The 12,479-nt window shown below is 32.2% G+C and overlaps 1 protein-coding gene across 1 annotated transcript in view; it reads right to left on the bottom strand.

The window, feature by feature from the left end:
- Positions 1 to 479: 479 nt before the first annotated feature.
- The window catches only part of LOC127699092 (retinal guanylyl cyclase 2-like), a 45,237-nt gene continuing 33,237 nt past the window's right edge, over positions 480 to 12,479 (bottom strand). Inside the window, exons 13-18 of the mRNA XM_052202828.1 lie at positions 8,979 to 9,153; positions 8,144 to 8,242; positions 6,550 to 6,641; positions 3,508 to 3,590; positions 2,724 to 2,738; positions 480 to 1,150 (exon numbers count right to left, since the gene is read on the bottom strand). Coding sequence (XP_052058788.1) covers positions 616 to 1,150; positions 2,724 to 2,738; positions 3,508 to 3,590; positions 6,550 to 6,641; positions 8,144 to 8,242; positions 8,979 to 9,153 — 999 coding nt within the window. The 3' untranslated portion in view covers positions 480 to 615. The remainder of the gene's footprint in view (positions 1,151 to 2,723; positions 2,739 to 3,507; positions 3,591 to 6,549; positions 6,642 to 8,143; positions 8,243 to 8,978; positions 9,154 to 12,479) is intronic.

Below are 12,479 nucleotides of genomic sequence, written 5' to 3'. Positions count from 1 at the left end.
ACGTATGCGCTCTATGTTTCCTGTCCAATAATCAATGGAAATTTACCCATTTTCATTGATTTTTTCAAGGAAAATCAAAATGAGTACTATTTGTGACGTCATGAATAAAACGCAGGTACGTTAATTTTCAACAAAAGGCTTATTTCCTGTCTAGTCACTGTATTAGCTATGATTCATTGTGATATTGGTCAATAAATCCTAATTTGAAATTTTAGCTAAAAATAAGGGCCATTTTAGGGCCTTATCGAACCTACTCCTTTTACAAAGACGCCAACAATTTTTTTATCGTTGTTGATGGTAGATTGACAAAGACGCTGATTAAGAAGGCCTTCAGTAGCATGAATTATCTTTTTTATATTGAATTTGATTTTCACACTCTCAGGTTCAAAATTAATATTCCACGAAAATAGTCATGTCTAATGATTAGGTGAAGATTTATATAACACATTTATTGAATAGATAAAACATACAAACAAAATATATACCATATGTTAACATACCCAGGAAATAGATTGCATCTTATTTATCACAGAATAAAAAAAAATAACAAAGTAACCTCTTTTGGATGGATAAGTGAGGAGTCCTGAAAATGATTGGAATTCTATTTAAAGTATTTCATACTTCCGACACTGGAGATAACGGAGAGTTAGATTCGTCTTTTGATGACCTTGAACTTTTCAACAAACGTAATTCGCAATCAGAAGAAGACACTATGCTATCGACTGACATAACTGATACTTTTGTAGTAATGGACGAATCAGAGGAACAGTTACGAACTACTTTATCTTCACGATTGTTTTGTATCAAGTCAATAGATTCCTGTGAAATTAGGTTGTCACAATTTAAGTTTGAAACAGTTACGTCATTAAGTTGGTCAGACGTAGTATCCATAGCACCATTTATTATACCATTACCCGGAGGTATAGTGGTTTTGTTATTAATTTGAACATCCTCTTTTTTCACAAGTGAATTGTGTTTGGCTTCTAACTCATGATTCGACTGTTCCACAGTATGTTTGGTAAAATGTGAGTTTTCTTCGGCTTTTATGGTATGGTTTGCCTCTTCCAAATTAGATCTAACAGGACGTTGCTCTTTCACTGTCTTTATCTTCGTGGAGGTACGTGTACCTTTTGACAACACTGATTCTAATCTGTAAATAAACATCAACAGTTATCCCCAAGTCCAAACGTTCAGAATGCCATAAAACCTTAAAATGTCCAGTGTTTAACATTCACTAGCTTTCTGTTCATTTTAATCATTTACTCGAAACATGCATACTCAAGTTATCTGGCAAAAAAACAAAATTCTGACTATTTTTCGGCATTTTTATACAAAGAGGCATAACTCTGAAAACGTTACTAATGAAATCTGACCTATATCGAAGGAGATTGTAAAACTCTCATTTTATTTCTGGAAACACTTGACCCGTAAAAAGTTTTACATTATTAGCACATAAAAGCAGCATCAAGTTACATGCATCTTGACCCGTAAAAGGTTTTACAGTATTAGCACATAAAAACAGCTTCAAGTTATTTGTATCTTCACAAAAAGCTAATAAAATAAAATTATTGAACATCTCTTCCGATCTTTGATTGTTAGAGCAAAAACCGACTTAAAAAGGTATATCTAATTTCTCAACTGGGGTGGGGGTTGACGCCGGCAAACATGTTTAACCCCGCCTCTTTTTGTATGTGTCTATCCCAAGTCAAAAGCCTGTAATTCAGTGGTTATCGTTTGTTGCTGTATATCATATTTGTTTTTCCTTTGTTGTTGTGTACATAAATCAGGCCGTTAGTTTACTCTTTTTAATAATTTTTAAGTTGTAATTTTGGGGCCTTTTATAACTTGCTGTGTGATATGTGTTTTCTCATTGTTGAAGGCCGTACTATGACCTATGTAACTTTTGACATCATCTGGTCGATGGTAAAGATTTTCTCATTGTCAATCATACCACATCTTCAATTTTTAGATTTTTGTCTTTCCTACATTTCATTCATCAGGATTTTAAAAAAAGACTTTATTTTTCTTTGTGGTGCTTTGTAGACCAATATTTTGTCTGCTCATCGTTTTTCATTTAAGCAATAGACAGGTATGTAAAAATAAGAAGATGTGGTATGAGTGCAAATGAGACAACTCTTCATCCAAATGGTCTGTTCATCTTCGAATTATGACTTTGTTTGTCTTCTTGTATCTACTGCATTTTCTTCAGAGAAAACTATACTGTAAGTGTTTAGAATAAGAAGATGTTGCATAATTGCCAATGAAACAGCTACCCAACAGAGACCAATGGACGAGATTGTAAACAACCAAAGGTCACCGTACGATATGCATGCATTACCTATTTAGAGATTTTTACATAAATTTGTATTTGACCGAAGTTAAGGTCTATTTTATGTTGGGCAGCGGTTACAAAACGATTATAATTTAGGCAAAATATGAGTGAGAACATCGTTTTTCCTACCACTTTTCCATCGACATGTTATTCCACTACAACGTATATGTATTAACAACAGAGTCGATACAGATATTATATTGGAAATAAAACGTATTTGGCTTAACAACTGATAGACAAGGAAATCTTTTTTTGTTACAAACTATATGAAGAGGGCAAGATATATCCCAAAACATATTTTCACCATAGTTTTTAACATTTTCTGTACATATTTTTAATGAATAATGTTAAATAATAATCATCTAAAATGATAGAAAGCTTTCAAACTTACCCGTGGTTATTTGCACTGAGAGCATGAAAGAAAAATAATTGGAATACATAGATGATGTGTGATAAAATTGTTACTTTTCGCAATAATGCGCTATGTCTGTACATAACGATAATATACACATATCAACAACTTAAAACTTGTTATATTTTTTTTTATATATGACTGCTACATTGAAGGTAATATAGAAAAATTCTGAAGAATTTATACAGAGGATACCTTGCTATATTTGAGTCATCTGAGTGAAAATACTGTTAATGTAAGTGCTGCATAAAGCGCATTAATCTAATTTTTAGCATTTCTACAAGTTCTTCAGTTGGCGCTAAAAATGGCCAGTATAACTATGGATGATTTTCTTTTAATTTTTATTACGATATTACAGTGTTGACATCTTTTCCTAAACTGATTTTCATTCTTATTGTGTGTTGTGCTATGAATCATTTGCTAATCAAATGATTGGTATGAAATAAGTGTAAATTTACTGCCATATCACAAATTTTAAATTAAATTAGGAGAACAACGAAAGAGACGGAGGATACCAAGGAGACACTCATAAGTCGAAGAAAATTAACTATGTCATGGCGGAAATCGACAAACAAGTCCATCAAACACAACATAGAAAACTAAAGACTGAGCAACACGAACATCACCAAAAAACCAGGGGTGAACTAAGGTGCTGCAGAAGGGTTAGCAGTTCCTGCTCCACACGTGAACTCTTCGTCAAAACTATCCGATAAATTAAATAAATCTACAAATGTTTATTTCTGTATAAGTATCAAAGAACTACCTGTCCAAGGGAGGCGGCTCTGGAAGAGGTTTGTTAAAGTCATCTTTCCCTATCAACCAAAATGTCTTGGCCAGTCCTTTTCCCTGAAACACATTGATATGTAGTAGAAAAACCCTTGCATTTTATATCATGATTTATCAAATTGATTTATATGTTGACTAATATTTGCAAAGTAAAGAGAGACTCAGGTTCCAAATGATGCATAAAGCCTCCATTGAATTTTTTGGGAAACTTTGTAAATAAACACATTGTTAAATTAATAATAATTAAAAGCAATACAAGGCACATGAAAATCTCATCTAATAGATCTTCTTCAAAAGCGATTAATGACATCTATAAAATATTGTAGGAAAAGAATCTTATGTAATAAGGCGTCATCTTTTTGGAAGTATATCGAGAACTTTTTGTTATTTTCACCGGAATAATTGAGAAAATGTTATAAAATGTCAGTTATTTGTAAAATATCTTTAAAGTATCAAGTCAATTTTTGTACGATAACGTGATGTGTGAATCGTTTTTACTTATAAAGTTCCGGGGTATTGTCTTTTTATGTAATGTTATTGAGAAGATATGTCAATGAGACGACAAGGCATGAGTACAAGGTACTAATTAAAGAACACATCTTGGGTCAAAATAAAGTTGCGATAATAAACGTGTTTATTTGTAGTAAAGCAAGCTCTTCTTTGCACATATTCGAAACAATTTGAATAAATTCATAATGATAAACTATTACTAAAAAAAACCTCGAACAAGCACAAAATTCCATCATACCAAAATCTATGAAATAAAATGGACAACCAATGAACAGATTAATAACTTCGGACAGTTATGGATTTTCCCTTTTTTATTTTACTTGAAAGCTTGTTATAGAAAGCTCTTTATTTCAGGCAATAACGCTCACGAGTTGAAAAAGTATACAGAACCAATTGATAAAATATTTCCCTGTTGTAAAAGTATTTGGTACCGCTACAATATTTCGTTGATTGTAAGCTGCCACGTCAATGTAAGGCGTGCATATTGAACCTTGGAGTCAAAAAATAAAGCAACAACACATAAAAAAGTAAAAAGAAGGCCTTCATAGGCACAATTTATGTTCCTTTGGAGTCCAACCAAAGTTGAGGAAATAAATATTCCTTTACTCTACTGATCACCAAAATCCGTAATCGTCAATACAATCAACTTTATATTGCTTGGTCTACTAAAGGTAACCGTAACCTTTTTCAAAATTACTAATATTTATTTTATCCGTAATCAAAACAGGTGGTGTGAATACGAACTTTCAAATCTTGGGTGGTCTTGACAAGATGTGGAATCTTGAATTATCCTAAAATCTATAAAAGTAAAAGCAATGCCATGTTTTTCCTTTATACAGTAGTACAAAACATTTAACTTGTCCATGTTTTACAAAGGGAAGAACCCACTCTTACCTCAAGGCAATATGAAACTACTACTTAAACTATGTTTTACACTTTTAAATATTTAGATGATATTTTGGCTCTCAATAATGACCACTTCGGTATGTACACGAAAGAGATTTATCATATTGAACCGACTTTAAATAAAGCTAATACTAACACTGAACACTGTCCTTTCCTGGATAGTGGTATTTATATCTCAACTGAAAAATTTATACAAAAATGTACGACTTTTCATTTCCTACTGTTAATTATCCGGTTTTAGATGATGACGTTCCCTTGGTACCATCGTATGGTGTTTATATATCTCAACTCGTGTATGTAACAACATATAGTAATTGATTTTAACGAAAGACATTCTGTATTACTGAAAAATCATTACACCAGTGTTTTCTATATCACGAACTTGTCAAAACTTTTACCAAATTTTATCATTGGTACAAGGACATCATTCGTAAATATAAATTAACGTGAATACATCTCATACGTTGAGGTATTTCACATCCCATCTTTTATTTTAATATTGTATACAAAGCACAAAAAAGTCGTCATTCACCTCAAAAGCTAACGAAACCTTTTAACAGACTAATTCACACGGGATATGGTTACGATACTTTTGTCAAGTGATTAAAGGTGGCATTTATTAGATTGATATTGATTCACTCATAGGGTCTTTGCATCGGAAATAAAAACATTTATTCTAAAACCAGTTGTTGGCATGATACGGGTTATGATCTTCTCGTATATTTTATGATGGCATGATACTAAACCCCTAACAGAAGGGATTGTGATTGATTTGCATATGATAAAGACATAATCTTTCAATTTAATTGAGGTCTGGAGCTGGCATGTCAGTAACTGCTAGTGTCCTTTGTTAATTTATATTGATCATTATCAGTTTGCCTAGTTTTTTCTGTTACTTATTCTAACATCCGACGCGGTCTTCTTTTTAACTGCGTTTTACTCGTTTTACTATTTGTGTTTGTTTATTCTACATTGGCAAGAGGTATATGGGGAGGGTTGAGATCTCACAAAACATGTTTAACCCCCGCAATTTTTGCGCCGGTCCCAAGTCAGGAACCTTTAGCTTTGTTAGTCAAGTGTGTTTTTTTTTAATTTTGGTTCATTTGTATGTTTCAGAGTTTAGTGTGGCGTTCATTAGGCTGAAATAGTATATATTATTGTTTAGGGTCCAGCTGAAGCCCGCCTCAATATGTCGAATTTTACCGCTGCGTTGAAGACCTATTGGTGGCCTTGACGTATTTCTACTCATTGGTCGGGTTGTTGTCTCATTAATTAAAACAAATTTGACAAACGCATATATAAATACATTGTCTAGGAAAGAGGCAATTAATCAAATGCCATTGGGTATGTTAAACTGTAGTATCCACAATCAAATCCTATTTCCATTTATTTAACTCTTTAACAAATACTACCGAGTTGTGAACATAATTTAACTTATCATCAGAAACACGACGATATCCATTTATAGAGCAGGAGCTGGTTATGCCTTTGTTGTCTTTAAGTTGACACTCCTTTTACCTTCCGTTTATTTTTGTTGAAAATTTTACTTTGTGGTTTCTGACCATTCATACATATTTTGAATGTTAAAAATATCTAATCTCACCTTTAATTCGACTTCTCCTCTGTAAGACATTTTATAACTACCCAGTTCATCAAGTTTCACTTTCGTTGTATGACTAATATGGATCCTAAAAGCTAACATAAAACGGAAGGCATTTTCAATAAAATAAAGGAATTGCATTTAAGCAATACATAATCAAAGACATTTATAACAAGTACATAAAAAAATAATTTTCGCGAAATTTTAGAATAATTAATTGAATGTCCAATCCTCATGAGTTTTACAGATTGTAGTCGATTTTTTAAACTACAAGTTTTTTTTCTGAAATCAATATGAACAACCTTAAAGTATATTCTTTCCACATAGAAATAATTCAAACATCATTTAAACATTAAATTCTTCATTTGAAGTAACAAAAAAACATTAAGTTATATACGGGACGAAAATATATATATATCACCAAAAGCTTTCCAATGTTTTGGTAATCGAACTAATGCGTAAGTGTTTGATTTTAAAAATGAGCATATTATATCGTAACTTGTTGATCCTTTAGAATTTTGTTACCTCTCCTTGACCTTCAAATCATCCGAACTATCTTTAAAGTTGCAATATTTTTTTTACAAAATCGTGCATTTTTTGTATTCTCATTTCAAAGATATATCCATGTGTCTTCTTTGAATTCAAAAGATCTTACTGTTTGAGATACATCCTAAACTGAATGCATTAGCCTTTGGTTTTCAATCAAGACCTAATTACAGGCATGCACTGATTTTTTTATGCTTTTATTACAACTCATATAAATTAAAGTCAACTGGAGGTGTAAGTCAATGAGACAGAATATCAAGGACACATAAAAGAAGAAAAAAAACATCAACTGGTTAACATACGGCCATCAACAATAGCCAAGTATCGAAACAATATTGCTGGCTATACAATCGCCAAGAATCTAGAAAGGCAGTGAAACAATTTAACAGAAATCTATCCCCAACACCGAACGCCTACAGGATTAAAACATTTACATACAAATATGTGCTGGTATATTAAATAAAAATGCGCATACAGGTCAAACAATAATAAATCATAGTGTGTCACAGAATGGTCACAGTTACTGAAAACAAATCGAAGAACTGAACTTATTGAAATAGAAAGCATGGTCATAATTTATGAATTCAAAAAGATGCGTAGTGTAATTCATTAAGACAGCAACCCACAACTGTACAACACCATTAAGACGTTTCTAAATAATCATATTTTGATGGATGCTGCAAGATTAAAAAAAAGATAAATCCTTAGACAGGAGTGATTCAAAGGATATTTTTGGGGAAAATCTTTTTGTTGTTGTTGGAGGTGGGTGGAATTAAAAAAAACTTAACAGAATGATTAAAGTAAATAATTTCAAAATTGTCCTCTTTAAAGGCTGAAAATATGAATATTGAAGATAAGACAGATGTCCATCCAAAATTTTGGCGAACATAATTTATTACTTTTTGTGCATGTTGGTCTTGTTTCGTATATATTGTGATAACATGGCATAAAACATTCAGTGCTGGGGTTCGTACATTTTTCAAATGCGATTGAATATGACGCTTATTTGTACACTAGTTGGTAGTTTTGTTTCTTGTATCAATAAACATACCTGCACCGGTCGACTCCATTCTAGATGCTGTGTTTACTGTATCACCAAAAAGGCAATACCTCGGCATGGTAAGGCCTACCACTCCCGCTACACATGACCCTATTGAATAGAAGAAAACATTTGGAATTATATGAAAGACCGTCTAAATTTTATGTAATGTTAGACAAATTCGTCAAACTTTAATGACACATATTTTGTTCATTCGACAGGGTTGTTTCTTTGATAGTCGCTGTTGAAATTGTTCACAGCCTTTTTTTTTTCTTTTGGACATGATGTTTGTCTGTTTTTCTTCGACTTTTGATTTTGATTTTGATTCTCCTAAAGTATGGTCTCCTTATTCTCGACTCGAGGTGATTAACACTGTGACACACTGCTGAAAACCTGATTGTTACCAACAGATGTCTTTTGATTGTTGTGTCGTAGGGGTACTTATTGGTGAGTTGAATGTAAAACAACTCTTTTTGCGCTTACTCTCATATACAATGTATCAAACCTAAATTAAAACACAAAAATACTCTTTGAATTCTTTCTCAGCTTTAAAAGAGGAACGAAAGATACCAGAGAGACAGTCAAACTCGCAGATCGAAAACAAACTGACAACGCAATGGCCAAAAATAAAAAGACAAACAGATAAATAATGGTGCAGATGACACAACATAGAAAACTAAAGACTTAGCAACACGAACCCCACCAAAACAAAAACTGGGGGTGATCTCTAACTTATATGTTCAAATATAATGTATCATTATTTTATCTTCTAAACGCGTTAGAAAATACATAGAGTCGGGTCTGCATTTATTTTGTCGACTTTTTTACTCAATTCTATTCAACTAACCTGAATGCAATCCTATACGAAGTCTCAGTGGTACTTCCGGCATATGTCGTATGGTAAATTTTCCACATTGGCTGAGAAGATCTAACGCCATTGTTCCAACCTCCCCTGCATGTCTGTTACCATTCGGAATCGGAAGTCCGCTAGCAACCATATACGCATCACCAATGGTTTCAACCTTAAAAATGTATTCAATTAAAGTAGCTGTATTTTAATTACGTGTTAGATTGATTAAGGAGGGACAAGTTATTGCATGCTATCACTATACGGACTTCATTAACAAGGTTGTGCTGCTTTCACAAAATCTGTTCAGAGTTATGGGCAAGAACGACTGAAATCCACACGCCATGTTACGGTCATCATCATAAATTTGTTGACCGATACGATATGTCTGTCTAAACTGACTAGCGACATGTTGTTGCAGTCTTTAGATGAGAATAGTTATCTAATCTTACCGATTGTGTCCTATTGTGACATAATGTGAATTCGTGCGGCAGCTGATGCATGCATAGCAGGAATCTCTTACCTTGTCGACTCATTTTGGAGTTCATGACATTCCCTCAGTTTTTTTTATTTGTTACCTTGATTTGTCCTCTTAATCGATTCCTGAGATTTAGACGAACGAATTGAGACTTTCGTCAAGTCTTAATGTTTTCCTACAAACATTGTACCAATTTCCTGACATATAATAAAATTCATTGACTAATATTATGAATCTATATTAATCGATATAACTCTATAATGGTTCCACAAGCTGCTGCTCTCAGTAATGGTCATAACACAGTACTAATGCTGTACGGCAAATTTATCATTCAGGCATGTATAACTATATTTTTTAAGATAAAATGCAAACACCAATAGAGCTTGTAAGAGATCAAATATCTCTGATTATTTCTAGAACCTGTGTAGCATATGTATTGATTTGGATGCAAAGGAAAAGACAAATGTTAGTTTCATGGACAGAATGAGCATGCACCATTCTTCTCAACAAAACTTTACATGTACATAGAACACATCAAACAGTTTATAGATATAACAAATTCTAATTAAAAGTAATAAATTAAAATTTTAAAAGCGTTTGAAAGAAACAGAGGTTAAACTTGACGTAGGTACCGACTTATCAAACATATATATGCCATATAATGCGTCGGTAATCGGTGACGCAACATAGATGACATATATGTATTATTTACCTCGCTGATGTTATTTCTTTTAAATGGGAGAAAATCTTGATTTGAAACACATACAATCGCCAAAGACAAATACATTAAAAGTATTTCTTACAATTACATTATGAATAAAATATGTTGTACTTATGGCATTTTTTCAGGCACCTCTATGAAATGTATTTCAAATTACCTTATACACATCATAGTTGTCTATAGTATAATCTTTCAAATTACCTTACACACATCATAGTTGTCTATTGTCGAATCTTTCAAATTACCTTATACATATCATAGTTGTCTAGAAAAATCTTTCGAATTACCTTATACACGTCATAGTTGTCTATAGTAGAATCTTTCAAATTACATTATACATACCATAGTTGTCTATTGTCGAATCTTGCAAATTACCTAATACACATCATAGTTGTCTATTGTCGAATCTTGCAAATTACCTTATACACACCATAGTTGTCTATAGTAGAATCTTTCAAATTACCTTATACACATCAAAGTTGTTAATTGTCGAATCTTTCAAATTACCTTATTCATATCATAGCTGTCTATAGTAGAATCTTTCAAATTACCTTATACACATCATAGTTGTCTATTGTCGAATCTTTCAAATTACCTTATACACATCAAAGTTGTTTATTGTCGAATCTTTAAAATTACCTTATTCATAGCATAGTTGTCTATAGTAGAATCTTTCAAATTACCGTAAACACATCATAGTTGTGTAGTAGAATCTTTCGAATTACCTTATACACATCATAGTTGTCTATAGTAGAATCTTTCAAATTACCTTATACACATCATAGTTATCTATTGTAGAATGTTTCAAATTATCTTATATAGAAATAAAAAGATGTGGTATGAGTGCCAATGAGACAACTCTCCATCCAAGTCCAAATTTATAAAAGTAGACCATCATAGGTCAAAGTACGGTTTTCAACACGGAGCTTTGGCTCACACCGAACAGCAAGCTATAAAGGGTCCCGAAAATTACTAGTGTAAAACCATTCAAACGGGAAAACCAACGGTCTAATCTATATAAAAAACGAGAAACACTCAAGAACCACATCAACAAACGACAACTACTGAACATCAGAAACCTGACTTAGAACAGGTGCAAACAATTGCAGCGGGTTTTAACGTTTTAATGGTACCAAACCTTCACCCTTATCTCAAGCAATAGTGTAACATCACAACATAGAAAGACACACTATAAAATATCAATTGGCTTAACTCAATCAAAAGACATATTAACACCAGTGAACATACACTGAACAAATAAATTTGATCTATGATACAATGTAAATACAAAATAAATAAACTAAGGGAAGAATAATTAAAGTAGCATGTTATACCGCTGTGAAATGTTAACCAATTTAAGAAAAACAATATGCTTGAACAAAAAAATCAGCCATTTGCAATTACTATAAACACAGGTAAATGAAAATAATTTTGTTGTTAGGTATACGTGTACAGTTCAAATTGGGAAAGGAAATATTCTTACAAAATAAATAATTTTGATGTTCATAGAACGAAGAAGTGAAAATTTATAGTAATACCAAACACTTATCAAAGTATATAGACCAGATATAACCATCAATAAGTAAACATTAAATAACAAAAAAGCATTACATTTAGTATCAACAGGTCAAATAAACAAGAAAGTACGATTTGAGAGTACTTGCAGTTACTGACAGCTAGTTAAAAGCCAAAAACAATTAATAATAAAAAAATCATGCATCAGTGACTAAAATCAACTAAAACACATCCCATGGATTTAGTATTTTAACGTCAAAGAAGACATGACTTGTGCAATGCCAAAAATAAACGTATCGACAGGTAGTAGGATAGTTAGGAGTTAACCTCTTTATAGATCAAAATGAACGTGGGTGTGTCTTTATACATCTCGTTTGAAAAGAATACAAATTTAGTTATGTTTTAATTTGCTGATTACAAAATCGATATTAGTGCCAATGTAAACTATATTTAAAGATCTAATTACAACATTGGTAAGATAACCTTTACTAATAAGTTTGTTTAAAGGTTCGATGAGTTTACATGGATCACATAGTGATTTCCGCGCTTTAAGTACAATATTACCGTAAAATTTAGGATGTGAAATACCGTTTTTAATCAGTTTTCTACAGGTACAGCCAAATTTACTAATCAAATCTTTGTATCTATGAAAGAATTTAGTAAAAGTTTTACGTAATTTATGGTAACAAAATCCCTGACTTAATAATTTACCAGTGATGCATTGATTACGTTCGTTAAAATCTATGACATCACTACACACACGGGCATAACGAACGAGTTGGGATAT

Source organism: Mytilus californianus, unplaced genomic scaffold, assembly GCF_021869535.1.
Source record: "Mytilus californianus isolate M0D057914Y unplaced genomic scaffold, xbMytCali1.0.p SCAF_4, whole genome shotgun sequence".
NCBI classification, from domain to species: Eukaryota; Metazoa; Mollusca; class Bivalvia; order Mytilida; family Mytilidae; genus Mytilus; species Mytilus californianus.
The sequence above is the reverse complement of the archived record's forward strand: the minus strand, read 5'-3'. Positions and strand labels throughout refer to the sequence as shown.